Source organism: Chrysochloris asiatica, unplaced genomic scaffold (genome assembly GCF_000296735.1).
Source record: "Chrysochloris asiatica unplaced genomic scaffold, ChrAsi1.0 scaffold00129, whole genome shotgun sequence".
Lineage (NCBI taxonomy): Eukaryota > Metazoa > Chordata > Mammalia > Afrosoricida > Chrysochloridae > Chrysochloris > Chrysochloris asiatica.
Window position 1 is genome coordinate 9,657,339 of NW_006408647.1, and position 15,444 is coordinate 9,672,782.

Here is a 15,444-nt window from a genome sequence, read left to right on the forward strand (position 1 = left end):
TCAATAATTTCAATCCCCTCCATGCATCATCATTCAACAGTATTTGCTTCCAATCCCTCTGGTTTTGTTTGTTTGTTTGTTTTGTCTTTTTTTTTTTTTTTTTTATGTACACTGAAGCACTCAGGAAAATATAACCATTCAAACAACCAAAAGGTATACCTTGCACGCCAGCCCGTCTTCCTCCTTGAGTCTAGAGTCCCCAGCCACTCTGTCTCTCCATGTCATCATCTCTGCCTCCATCTCTGGCATCGCTGCTTCTCTGGATAGGGTCCCGTACTCTGCTCTTCTCCCTTGATGGTCCCAGGGTCCTCTACTCCTGGACTGCAAGATCAACCAGTCCCCTGCTTTTGTTCTCAAATGTCTACCTTTACCTTCTTAGGTTATAGTATCACAAATTTTCATCTTTAAAATACGTCTTTAATGAAAATAAAAGTACTGTCAGTAATTATGTGCTGAAGACAAAGCCATTATTGTTCATGAAAATTACAGCTATGAAAATTGAGTAACTGAAGATTTGAGAAACTAGTGCTAGTGAAAACCACAGTTGGTCTGCCGACAATCAGACATTTCTCTGCCCATTATAGAATACTAAAAAAAAAAAAAAAAGTCCACTAGAAGGCTGATGTTTATATTCTCTCCTTTCACCTTTCAGAAGTTTTTTATGATCTTTTATGTCATCAATGTCAATTTTTTTTACAAAACATTGATGAAGTAGCAGAAAATTAGAAGTATTTTAAGTGTAAAATATGAACTCACTCTCCACCATAATTCCTTAGGATAAGACCCTCAATTTCTTCTTCCCCCACTAATGAGAATGAACAAAAGAGACAGTCAGACAAAGAATGATACAGAAAAAGAGAAGTAGAATTTTAATAGAAGAGTTTACAAATTCTGGAGCAAGTGAGAAGCTACCAAGTCAATAATTACAATTTTCCTCCTTTAGTGATTACTGATTAGTTTTTTTGGAAGGAGTATTAATTGCATGTATCATAAATTTTCAAAAATTCATGACTGTTCCAATTTTTAAAGAGCATATTTAAAGTAGAAGTTTAGGAAAGTATGTCTCTGCCATACGAACATCCCTTCATGGTTATTATCAGTGATTGTTAAAGAAGGGAAGAGATATTACCCAAAGGTCTGGCATTCTGCTCTTCATCCACTCTCCTTCCACCCACTCTCTACATTGTTATCAAAGTATAAATCTTGTTACCTCTCTGTATAAAATGCTTCTTGACTTCCACTATACTTCCACCAATATCATTAATGTGATGTACAAGGTCACGCATGGTCTGGTCCTTCATCTGTTTCCAGGCTGATCTTATCCAGTGCTCCTCTTTATTCTCTGAATTCCACTGACACTGGCCTTCCTTCATTTCTCCTAATGGCTCATTTTGCTTCCCACTACAAGACTAGCATTTCTGCCTGAAATGGTTTTAACTTATACCCTCCTACCCCACCTCCCAGCATTTGTCTATCATTTTGTTGTACAATGGTGGCTTGCATGTTGCCACGATTCTAGAAGCTATGTCACAGTTATTTTAAATACCAACAGGGTCACCCATGGAGGACAGATTTCAGCTGAGCTTCCAGATGAAGAGGACTAGGAAGAACAAATGGACTACTTCTGAATATTTAGTCACTGAAAACCTTATGAATAGCAGTGGAACACTTTCAACACCAGAATATTGAATACTGAAACATGATGAAGAGCCCCAGAATGCTGTCAGATATAGTGCTAGAAGATGAGCCCATCAGGTTGGAATGCACTCAAAATACAACTGGGGAAGAGCTGCCTCCTCAAAGTAGAGTGGACCATAATGACAAGAAAAGAATAAAGCCTTTGGGACCTTTATTTGCTGATGGGCACAACTAAAAATGAAGAGAAACAACTGTAAACATCCATTAATAATTGGAACATGGAATGTATAAAGTATGAATTTAGGAAAATTGGACATAGTCAAAAATGAAATGGAACATATAAACATCAATATTCTAGGCATCAGTGGGCTGAAATGTACTAGTGTTGGCCATTTTGAATCTGACAATCGTATGGTTTACTTTGCTGGATATGACAAATTGCAAAGGAATGGCGTCACATTCACCATCAAAAAGAATGTATCAATATCTGTCTTGAAATACAACACTGTCTGTGATAGGATAATGTCAATATGTGGTGCTGTGGTTTAATGTGCTAGACTGCAAAGTTGGTTTGAACCACAGGGCAGGGAGGTCAAGCTAACCAGCCACTCCTTAAAAACCCTATGTAGGGTTGCTGTAGTTCAGAACTATCTCCAAGGCACTTAACAATAACAACAAAAAGACCAGTTAATACCAATATTATTCAAATTTACATACCCACCACTAAAGCCAGTGATGATAAAATTGAAGAATTCTACCAACCTTCTCAGTATGAAAGTGATCAAACATGCAATCAAGATGTATTGATAATTACTAGCGATTGGAGTGATAATTACTGGCGATGGAGTGCAAAGGTTGGACACAAAGAAGAAGGATCAGTAGTTGGAAAATATGGCCTTGGTGGTAGAAACAATGCTGGACAGCCCATGGTAAAATTTTGCAAGACAATGACTTCTTCATTGCAAATACCTTTTTAAAACAACATAAAATATGGCTATACACATGGACCTCAACAGATCTAATACCCAGAAATCAAATAGACTACATCTGTGAAAAGAGATGATGAAAAGCTCCATACCATCAGCCAAAACGGGGCCAGGGGCAGACTTTGGAACAGACCATCAATTGTTCACATGCAAATCCAGTCTGGAGCTGAAGGAAATTAAAATAAGTCCACCAGAGCCAAAATATGACCTTGAATATATCCCACCTGAATTTAGAGATCATCTCAAGACAGATTTGATGCATTATACACTAAGGACCAAAGACAGAAGAGTTGTGAGATGACATCAAGAACATCATACAGGAAAAAAGCAAAAGGTCATTAAGAAGACAAGATAGAAGGAAAAGACCAAAATGGACATCAGAAGAGACTCTGAAACTTGCTCTCCAGCATAGAGCAGCTAAAGAAAATGGAAGAAATGAGGAGGTAAAAGAGCTAAATAGAAAAAATTTAAAGGCAGACAAAGTCAAATATTATAACGAAAAGACCTGAAGTTAAAAAAAACAAAAGGAAAGAACATGCTGAGCACTTCTCAAGCTGAAGGAAATGAAGAAAAAAATTCAAGCCTTGACATGCAATATTAAAGAACTTTATGGGCAAAATAATTGAATGATTCAGAAAGTATCAAAAGAAGATGGAAGGAATACACAGAGTCACTGTACCACAAAGAAATGGTCAGTGTTCAACCATTTGAAGAGGTAGCACATGATTAAGAGCCAATGAGACTGAAAGAAGGAGTCAAAGGTACACTAAAGGCATTGGCAAAGACCAGTGCCCCAGAAACTGATGGGATACAAATTGACATTTTTCAACAAACTGGTGCAGCATGGAGGCACTCACTCATCTATGCCAAGAAATTTCGAAGACAACTACCTGGCCAACTGACTAGAAGAGATCCATATTTGTGCCCATTCCAAAGAGAGATAACCCAATGGAATGTGGAAATCATTGGACAATATCTTTGATATCCCATGCAAGTAAAGTTTTACTTAAGGTAAAACAAAAACAGCTGCAAGCATACACTGACAGAGAGCTTCCAGAGGTTCAAGCCAGATTCAGAAGAGGACATGGAATGAGGGATATCATTGCTGATGTCCGATGGATCTTGGCTGAAAGCAGAGAATACCAGAAAGATGTTTACCTGTGCTTTATTGACTACGCAAAGCCTTTCGATTTGTGGATCATGACAAGCTATGAACAACATTGTAGAGAATGAATTTTCATGAACACTTATTTGTGCTCATTAAGAACCTTTCATAAACCAAGGGCAATTGTCTGAACAGAAGAGTGGAATACTGAATGCTTTAAAATTAGGAAAGGTGTGCACCAGAGATGTATTCTTTTACTGTATTTACTCAATCTGTATGCTGAGCAAATAATCTGAGAAACTGGATTATATGAAGAAAAACATGGCATCAAGATTGGAGGAAGACTTACTAATAACCTATAATATGCAGATGATACAATCTTCCTTGCTGTAAGTGAAAAGGACTTTAAATACTTACTGATGAAGATCAAGGACCACAGGCTTTGGTATGGGTGACACCTCAGTGTAAAGAAAACAAAATCCTCATCCCTGGGCTAATAAATAACATCCGTATAAATGGAGAAATGATTGAAGTTTTCAAAGACTTCATTTTGCTCTGATCAACCATCAACTCATATGGAAGTAGCAATCAAATCAAATGACATATTGCATTGGGCAAATCTGCTGCACAAGACCTCTTTAATGCATTAAAGAGCAAAGATGTCAGTTTGAGGACTAAGGTGCGCCTGACCCAAGCCATGGTATTTTCAGTGAACTCATATGCATGTGGAAGTTGGACGGTGTTGGAGGAGAATATTGACAGTACTATGGATTGCCAAAAGAACGCACAAACTGTGTTGGAAGAAATACAGCCAGAATGCTCATTAGAAGCCAGGATGCTAGACTTCGTCTTTCATACTTCAGATATATTATCAGGAGGGACCAGACCCTGGAGAAGGATATGTTTGGTAAAATGGAGAGTCGAAGAAAGAGAGGAAGACCCGCAACAAGATGAATTGGCACATTGGCAGCAGCTATGGACTCAAATTTAGCAACGATTGTGAAGTTGGTGTAGGAAAGGGCATTGTTTCGTTCTGTTGTGCATAGGGCCCCTATGATTTGTTACTAACTCAATAGCACCTAACAACAACACCTCCATTATATCCATCTACCTAATTAACTTTCATTAATTCTTCAAGTTTTAACTCAGCCATTACTTTCTTAAGGGAATCCTTCCTTTCCTCGATAAATTTATATATGTTATCAAAGACCTATATCCAGTTTTGTTGTTGTTAGGTGCCGTTGAGTCTGTTCCAATGCGTAGTGATCCTTTGCACAACAGAACAAAACACTGTGCTGTCAGTCCTGTGCCAGTCTCACAGTCTTTGGTATGCTTGAGCCCATTGCTACTTACACTGTACCAATCAATCTCATTTTAGGTATTATACTTTTTCAATGAGCCTCCACTATACCAAGCATAATGCTCTTCTCCAGAAACTGCTCCCTCCTGATAATGTGTCATAAGTGTGAGAGAAGAAGTCTTGTGAGTATTCTGGTTGTACTTCTTCCAACACAGATTTGTTTGTTCTTCTAGCAGTCCACGGCACTTTTAATATGCTTCTCCAGCATCATAATTCAAATGCATCCATTCTCCTGTGGTCTTCCCCATTCATGGTCCAACTTTCACATTCATCTGAAGCTATTGAAAATACTGTGGCTTGGGTCACACATACCTTATTCCTCAAACTAACATCTCTGCTTTTGAACACTTGCAAGAGTTCTTGTATGTCCCTGGCTTTTTGAAAGTTCATTTGCCTTTACTAAAGACCCACATTAGCAACTGTTATTGCAAATAGAAATCCTAAGAGGATTTTTGCTTTTACAAAAAGTCAAACAAACCAGAATTTCTATTGTAGAGAGCCACTAAAGAGACATCAGAAAGGCTCCTTACCAAAAACCTACACTTAGCACCTTTGAACTGTGTCTGAATACTATGTTGTTGTTGTTAAGTGCCATCGAGTCAGTTCCGACCCATAGCAATCCTGTATAGAGTTTCCAAGGAGAGGCTGTGAGCTTGAATCACCAGCCTGGTGGATCAAACAAACTTTACAGTCCAGCGCGTTAACCCACAGCGCCACACATGACTCCTACATTAGAGTTATTTTAGGTTTTATGCTAAACAACACAGAATAGGCTTTTTTTTTTTCAATCTGGAAATGCTCAGAATAATTTTCCCCTATAAACTAACGATAATTGATTCTTTTATGTTTAAATAAAATTGTTTAAAATTTTAGCTTACATAAGGTTTCATAGGAACATTTTCTATCAAATAGTAGGGAAAATCTGTGCCTCTCTTTCAAAACAGTTTCCACAGTTATCATTTTATGTTTACTATTTGAAGAATAATTTCATTAATGAATGATATTTTTAAATGTCTTCATTATAAAGAATCGCTTCCTTTTTTTATTTAAGTTGTGTTCCTATTTTTTCATTGCACGTTTTAATTACTTTATGGGGCATAGTGTTTTCTTGCTGATCTTGTCACAATTCTTTATTTAATCAGGAAGTTCATATATATGTCTTTGATTCATTTTCTCTTTCCATTCATTCACTTTCCATTGGCACACTTCCCCCCTTAAATGTGCCTTACTTCATTTAGATAAAAGCCCGAGCATGGAAATGAATCAAGTACCTTTTTATGTTTCTCTGATGCACTCAGGTCTGCACACAAATAAATGTTTTCCTTAAGCTTTCCTTCTCAGTTTTATTCGTGGCCACATCTCAGGCAGCATCAATATTCCATTCAGCGTTGCATTCACGGCAGAAGGAGAGCTTACTCAGGCCCCTTGTACTACTATGCTCCAGAGTTTCAAAGGGAAGGTCATTGTTATCGTGGGACATGTGGCAAAGCACACAGCTGAGGTAAGTGGACTCAAATGTCATATGTACATGTGGTGAGTTATTGTGTACTATCTAGGATATTTAATGGTATATTTCTTCAGGACTTATTCACAAATGAAATGACCTTTGGAAAATCTATCTGTATTATTTATAAGAGTTTGTCTGTCTTTTCCCCAATAATAGTTTTCACGCTTTTTTCTCCTTAGTTTAGCATCAGAAGCAACAGTGTTGTTGTTAAGTGCCATGGAGTCCGCTCCGACTCATAGCAACCCTATAAGGAGCTCTGGTAGCTAGTGATTACGAATCCGGCTGCTAATCGTTTAATCAGCAGTTCAAAACAATCAACCGTTCCGCGGGAGAAAGATGAGGCTTTCTGCTCCCGTAAAGATTTACAGCTTCGGAAACCCTGTACAGGGTAGCTATGAGTCGGAACTGACTCCACGGCACATAACAATAACAACAACATAGAGCTTTTTAGGAGCAGCTGGTGGGTTTGAACTGCCAACCTTGTAGTTTGCAGTCCAAAAGTAGGTTTAGAAAATTCCAAATGGCAACTTAAAAAAATTTTTTTGTTTGTTTATTTTCTAACTGCTTTCTGAAATTGCAAAGAAGTGGCTTGCATTCCCTCTGGAGAAAAACAATGGGGCTTGATGAGGCTCCGAAAGCTGGTAAATAGGCAATTTGTTGGATATGGAAGTTTATTTACATAAAACACAAAGCTTTTTATGACAGAGAATTCACGAAGGATATCAGCTTTCAGATTATTTGTGGATACATTTGTAGATAATCACATGAATTAATTCCTCAAGTGTGGAGATTGATCCTATCCCCACTTTCCCACTTCTCAATCATTTCTGATACCAGCTGGCATACTGTGATGCTAGGGCAGAGCTCACAAGTTAAAAGCACATTGTCATTCAGACTGCCAAATAGGCAGACACCAGCCACAAGTTTGAGAGTTGCCATGGCACCATCACTTTTACCTGCTGGTTCCCCCTTCTCTTTGGGTTTGGTAATTTTCTGTAATGACTCACAGAATTCACAGACAGCATTACACTTATATTATAGATTTGTTATAGCAAAGGAATGTAAATCAGGATCCTCATGAGGACAAGAAGCATGGTTAAAATCTGGAAAGGTTTCAATGTGGAAGTTTCCACATTCCAAAGAGGTCATATCATCTGCTCTTCACCAACCAGGAAGTTCTCTGAGTCTTCACGACCTTGGCATTGATTGTTTAGTATGGACTGCTGGTGTGGCACTGTAGGATCAGCACTGGACTGCAAACCATAAGGTTGGTGGTTCAAACCCATCAGCTGCTCCTTGCTAACCCTGTACAGGGTCACTATGAGTCAGAATTGACTTGACAGCACTTAACAACAACAACATGGCATAATAGGAGTGCTGGTATGGATAAAGTATTAGACTGCAAGGTCACTTTGAACCACAAGGTCGGCAGTTGAAACTCACCAGCTGCCCCTTGGAAGCCCTATACAAGGTCACTATCAGAAACTTGATGGCGCTTAACAACATGGCAAAATAGAACTCCTGGTGTGGGGCTGTAGGATAAGTGCTGGACTGCAAACCACAAGGTCAGTGGTTTGGCGGTTCAAACCCACCAGCTGCTCCTTGGAAACCCTATACAATGTTGCTACAAATCGGAACCAACTCAATGTCACTTAACAATAATGATGGCATAATAGGTTAAATAATGCTTCTGGAAGCTAATTGACTTCCCAGGTGAATCTTTTCTTATCATATCAGCCCCATTCACTAGTACAAATCCTCAGTTGTGGCCTGGAAGTCCCAGACCAAGGAACCCCAATTGTTCCAAGGGATATTTCTACAGATCTAAGGGCAAAGGTTATCTTACTTTGGAAAATACTTTATCACATAAGATTTGTAGAGTATCTGTGGTGCTGTAGGATAAGCACTGAACTACTAACCACAAGGTTGATGGTTCAAACTCACTAGTTCCTCCTCAGAAACCCAGCTCTGTGGGTCAAAACCAACTCAATGTCAGTTAACAACAACAATAACGTGGAAGAAAATAGCTTCCATCTCCCTTAGCTCCCAGGATTTTGCTAGTTTTCAACAAATTGAAAAATAAAATTTTAAAAGACAATCATATTAGAATAAAAAATAACACCTTTATATTATATAAAAAGCCAAGATGAGGGATAGGAAGTTTAGTGTGTGAGCCAAGTAGACTTGCTAACAGATCATACATAGGCCATATATAGATGTTGTTGTTGTTAAGTACCGTTCAGTCGGTTCTGACTCATAACAACCCTGTATAGGGCTTCTGAGGAGCAGTTGGTGGGTTTGAACCACCGGCCAGTGCTTATTCTACAGTGCTACACCAGTCCTCCCAGATGTAGGCAATAAACCAGAAGACGTTAAAGTATTGACAGATGTACTCCTGGGAAAGCAGCAGAGGTAGGTTGCTCCTTAAGATAGCTTGTTCCCAAGAGGAGGAAGGTCAGGACTAAGCTTTCTGAAATTTGCCAATTTAATAAATTATGTGAATTTCTAGGGGCAGAATAAAGAGAAAGGACAAGAAAATGCTTAGAAAAATTTCCTCCTGGTGATGTCAGGAATAGAGATAAAACAGTCCCCTCAAATATACACATTCCGCCACTTGTCTGTCAGTGATGTACTGTGATGGCTTGTGTGTTACTGTAATGCTGGAAGATATGCCATTTGTATCTTAAATACCATCAGGGTCACCCAAGGTGGGCAGGTTTCAGCCAAATTTCCAGACTAAAACAGAGTAGAAAGAAGGAAAGGTAGATCACTTCCAAAGGGTTAGCCCTTAAAAACGCATGAATAGCAGCAGAATATTGCAACATACGGTATCAGAAGATGAGCTGCTCAGCTTGGAAGGCACTCAAAATAGGACTGGGCAAGAGCTGCCTCCTCAAAGTACAGTTGATTTTTATGGCATAGCTGGAGTAAAGCTTTTGCAACCTTCACTTGCCTAATGGGGAGCAACTCAAAATGAGAAGAGAAAGCTGGAAGCATCCATTAATAATTGGAACATGGAATGTATAAAGTATAAATCTAGGAAAACTGGAATTTGTCAAAAGTGAAATGGAACACATAAAGATATTCTAGGCATTAGAAAGCAGAAATGGACTGGTATTGGCCATTTTGAATCAGACAATCATGTGCTTTACTATATTGAGAAAGAAAAATTGAATAGGGATGGCATTGAATTCGTCATCAAAAAGAGCATCTTGAAGTTTGTGATAGGATAATATCCAAACACCTACAAGGAAGACTCCTGGTATGGCTCTGTAGGATCAGCACTGGCCTTTGAACCACAACATCAGCAATTCAAACCCATCAGCTGCTCCTCAGAAACCCTATACAGGGTCACTATGGGTCAGAATCAACTTGATGGCATTTAACAACAACGACAAGGAAGATCAGTTAATAACACTATTATTCAAATTTACACACCAACTACTAATACCAGTGGTGATGCTGTAAAAGAATTCTGGTAGTTTCTTCAGCCTGAAATTGATCAAACATGTACTCAAGATGCATTGATAAATACCAGTGATTGGAATGTGAAAGCTGGAAACAAAGAGGAAGGATCCTTATTTGGAAAATATGGCCTTGGGTATAGAAACAGTGCTGGAGATTGCATGATAGAATTTTGCAAGACCAATGACCTATTCATAAGAAATTCTGGTAGTGTAGTAGTTATGAGACAGGCTGCTAATCTCATGTTCAGCCATTCGAAACTACAGCGGTTCTATGGGAGAAAGATGAGGCTTTCTACTCCCATAAAGATTTACAGCCTAAGAAGACCTATACAGGGTGGCTATTAGTCAGAACCAACTCTACGTCACATAAGCACCACCAATGACTTATTCATAGCAAAGACCTTTTTTTAAACAACAGAGAAGGAGACTATACACATGTACCTCACCAGATGGAATACACAAGAATCAAATTGGCTACATTTGTGGGAAGAAACAATGGAGAAGCTCAATATCATCATGTTGTTGTTAAGTACCGTGGAGTCGGTTCTGACTCATAGTGACCCTGCACAGGGTTTCCAAGGCTGCAAATCTTACTGGAGCAGAAAGCTTCATCTTTTTTCTGCAGAATGGCTGTAGTTTCATACTGCCGACCTTGAGGTTAGCAGCATGATTCGTAACCACTACACTACCAGAGCTCCTTCGATATATCAAGCCAAAATATGGCCAGGGCTGACTGTGACACAGATCACCTTTCTCATATGCAAGTTAAAGCTGAATGTGAAGAAAATTAAAACAGATCCATGAGAGCCAAAATATGATCTTGAACAAATATGTCCTACCTGAATTTAGAAACTATCTCAACAGCAGATTTTTCTCAATATAGGATTCACAGAACTTTAGTTATTGATTCGCTTGCACTGTTGTGCTATCTTTTTGCCTACTGCACAGATCTGTGTGTTATTACTTTAACTAATACTAGTTATGGTGTGTTGCTGTGGACCAATGCACTGGACTGTAAAGTCAGTTTGAACCACAGGGTAGCTTATTCAAGCTCATCAGCTGCTACTTGGAAACTCTACACAGAGTCACTATGGATTGGAACCAGCTTGACGCCACTCAAGAGCAGCAAAAGTGGAAAGGAAGGAGTCCTGGTAGCACAGTGGGTGTTAGGCATTGGGCTGCTAACTGCAAGATCAGCAGTTCAAATTCACCAGCCATTCTAGCTGCTCCATAGGCATAAGATGAAGCTTCCTGATCCTGTAACGATTTACAGTTTTGGAAACCCTATACAGGGTTACTATGAGTCAGAACTGACTAGATGGCACACAGCCACCACCACAACCATTGAAAGCATTTCCTTTTAAACCATATTTACTGAAACTATTCTGTTATCTGCTATTGTGCTGGCTATCTTCCACTAGTCCTACCTTCCACCCAGATCCGTTCTACAACTGTCTTCTCTGCCCCAGAATGCTGACTTCCATGTCTTCTGGCTTCCAGTCGTTTAGTTAAAGGGGCATTCTGACAGATTAAGGGAGTGAAGGAAGTCAAGATATTGATCTCCCTGAAATATTGTCTCAGATAGATTGAAAGACAACTACCTTGCCCACTGGTTGGAAAAGATTTATTTGTTCCCATTCCAAAGAGAGGTGACCCAATGAAATGCAGAAAACATCAGACCATATCATTAATTTTAATACATGCAAGTAAAATTTTGCTAAGGATAATTCAAAAGGAGTTGTAACAGCACATTGACAGGGAACTGCCAGAGGTTCAAGGCAGATTCCGACAAGAACGTGGAACAAGGCATATCATTGCTGACATCAGATGGATCTTGACTGAAAGCAGAGAATACCAGAAAGATGTTTATCTGTGCTTTACTGACTATGCAGAGGCTTTTGACTGTGTGGGTCATGACAAGCCATGGATAACATTGTGAAGAAGGGGTACTCCAGAACACTTTATTGTGCTCATGAGGAACTGTACATAGACTAAGAGGTAGTCATTTCAACAGAACAAGGGGACACTGAATGGTTTAAAATTAGGAAAGGTATATGCCAGGATTATATTCCTTCATCATAATTATTCAATTTGTATGCTGAGCAAATCTGAGAAGCTGAATTATATGAAGAAGAACATGGCATCAGGATCAGAGGAAGACTCATTAACAACCTGCAATCTACAAATGATACAAATTTGCTTGCTGAAAGCTAAAAGGACTTAAAATACTGATGAAGACCAAAGATCACAACCTTCAGTATGGATTACAGCTTCATGTAAAGAAAACATAAATCCTTACCATCGGATCAACAAATAACATCATGATAAATGGTGAAAAGATTGAAGTTGTTAAAGACAGTAATTCATTTTGCTTGGATCCACTATCAATACTCCTGGAAATAGCCATCAAGAAATCAAAGGACTTATTGCACTAAGCAAAGTGATAAAATAAGCTGCGAGGGGTTTACCCATAAAAAAATTAGTTACAAAGGTGTGGATAAAATGTAAGAGAACCATTGGACTACTGCAATAACCTGGAACTAGCAGAAGCAGCGCGATTGTCACCTCTAAAGCCAAGGAGGCCAAGGGCTGGCAAAGGAGATAAAGTTGCACAGAGAAGGTAGCCTGAAAAGAAATTTTATTAGTTGTTGTTAAGTGCCATCATGTTAGGGTTTACTCATAAAGACCATATGCACAACTGAACGAAACACTGCCCAGTCCTGCATAATCCTCACAATAGCCCATTCCCGCTACCACTGTATCAATCCATCTTGTTGGGGGGTATTCATCATTTTTGCTGACCCTCCACATTACTAAACATGATGTCCTTCTGAAGGAACTGGTCCCTCCTGAAAACATGTCCAAAACACAAGAGACTAAATGTCTCCATTCTTGCTTCTAGAGAGCATTCTGACAATACTTCTTCCAAGATAAATTTATTTGTTATTCTGGAAGTCCATGGAACTTTCAATATTCTTTTTCAACACTATAATGTAAATGCATTGATTCTTCTGTGGTCTTCCTTATTCATTGTCCACACCTTATGTCTTCAAACTGATGAGGGTCAGACACACCTTATTCCTCAAACTGACATGTTTGCTCTTGAACATTTTAAAGAGGTCTTTCGCAACAGAGTTGCCTAATGTAAAGCATCATTTGATTTCTTGATTGCTGCTTCCATGAGCATTGATTGTGTATCCAAGCAAAATGAATTCGTAGACAACCCCAGTCTTTTCTCTGCTTATCAAGATATTATTCACTGGTCAAGTTGTAAGGACCTATTTGTATTTTCTTACTAGCTGTGTTAATCTGAACAAGTTATTTAGCCTCTCAATTCACCATTTCTTCACTTATAAAGTAGGAATGAGAAGAATACCTCCCTCAGAGCATTGTTGTGGAGATTTTAGAACAGGTATATAAAGTTTAATGCAGAGTCTGATACAAATAAACCCTAGAATAACATCAGCTATTAATTTCCTTTCCCAGTATTATTATTTGCATATATGACAATTCAATACTATTTGATCACTAATAATCCTGGTGTGGCACTGTAGGATAAGCACTGGACTGCTAACTGCAAGGTCAATAGTTGAAACCCACTAGCCCTCCTTGGAAACCCTATACAGGGTCGCTATGAGCAGAACCCACTCTACAGTATTTAGCAGCAACAACAAATTTGTTAATGATAGTATAAAAGTTTTAGACTTTGATGTGGTAAGGCTGCCCTTGTCTATTTAAGACCTTCATTTATAATTGGTCAGATGGTAGTAGAGAAGCTTTCCTCAGAGATGTTCTAATCAGGTCTCTTCTTTGGCCTCTGCTGTGTAAAAATTTCAAGTGACTTCCCAGCAAGTAGCAGCTTTTCTTCTCAATTGAAATCAGGGCACCACAACTGGCAGCTGGCAGAGCCCTATTTTGAAAAGATTCAGAAGCCATAATTGAAAGTGGTGAAAAGAAAGCCACGGTGCCAGCTCCCGTCAGTACAGTTACAAATTACCATTGCAAATGTTTATGATTCTATGTCACATCCATATTTGGACTTCAGGATTGTTTTGTTTGCAAAACAGTAGGCATTGATTGTAATTTTTATAATGTAGCATCCTCTGTTAAGTTACTAGTGAAAAAGCTTGTCTAAAAATCCAACAAATAAAAATATTAAATGATATGGATTATAACTCAATCAAATAAAAAAGGCTTTCAGTGTTGAATTTAACAAGTAGCAAAATATCATTGAACAACTCCAAGAGAATAAAATGAACCATTTGTCTAGTCTTTGACTGTATTAAAATCACCTATTTGACAAACAAATTAGAACTGGATTCTTTTTTGTAGTACAAATATGAAGAAATTATACTATAATAACTAGATATAATGAATATATTGTCTAAAAATCTCTTCAAAGAAGACAATAAATCTGAGGAATACTGATTATTCATATGCCTGAATAACTATAATTGGAAGCTATATAATAGCACTTTAATTATATGTTCATTATTTACTGTAATTACAATAGATAAGTAGTTTGTTGCTATGAAGTAGTTTCTTTGCATTTACTCGTTCATAAATCTTTTGTATTTGACCTAGCATCTACATTAAATATATCAGAAATCCATTAGAATGTTCTATTTCTTAACTAGGTAAAACATTATGTTTTCTCCAGAATATGGCAAAAAAGAAGGGCTATGAAGTTTTTGGCTTAATTAGAGTCTCATGTAGAGGCTTCTCTGGATGAGGATTAAATGCTGCTTGATGTCACTTGTTAGTTAATCTTTAGATCTTAGTTTACCTTACCCTAAAGATTAAAAGAGCAGTGAACTATGGGATAACCAAGCATATCCAGAAATGCAGTGAATAAAGTTATGTTAGCATTAAGAAGAGTCAGAATTAGATATCCTTAGGTGAATGCATTGTTAATCTCTGACGCATCAGGCTGCTAATCGTCGGTTTGCAGTTTGAATATACTAGCCGCTCCATGGAAGAAAGACGAGGTTTTCTTCTCCCATAAAGTTCACAGCCTCGGAAACTCTATACAGTCTCACTATGAGTCAAAGCTAACTCACTGACACACTACCACCACCACCACCACCACCACTTTAAGGGTAGACCAGATTGTGTGCTGCTCCTTGTACTATCTGGTTGAGTTTAGTTTGACAAGTCAAGTAAAGATAACTACATCTAGCGATAGGGTTTACAGGGCAAGAAAGAGCATTGTATTAAAACAGGTGCGATCAATTCAGGCCTTAACTATCAGGTTTTTAATGAAAAACTCTTGGTTTTTGGTTTTTTGCAGAGAAAATTCTATGGATCAGCTATCTAATCTGGAACCCCTTATGCAGATAACTCAGGACAGGGAACTATTTCATTCTGTTGTACTGTGAGTC

The 15,444-nt window shown here is 38.3% G+C and overlaps 1 protein-coding gene across 3 annotated transcripts in view; it reads left to right on the forward strand.

Annotated features, from left to right (window-relative positions):
* TBCK (TBC1 domain containing kinase) overlaps window positions 1-15,444 on the forward strand; it is a 343,431-nt gene that overhangs the window by 299,239 nt on the left and 28,748 nt on the right. For all 3 annotated transcript variants that reach the window (XM_006869331.1, XM_006869332.1, XM_006869333.1), the window contains one exon: window positions 6,431-6,590. In XM_006869331.1, the coding sequence (XP_006869393.1) occupies window positions 6,431-6,590 (160 nt within the window). The remainder of the gene's footprint in view (window positions 1-6,430; window positions 6,591-15,444) is intronic.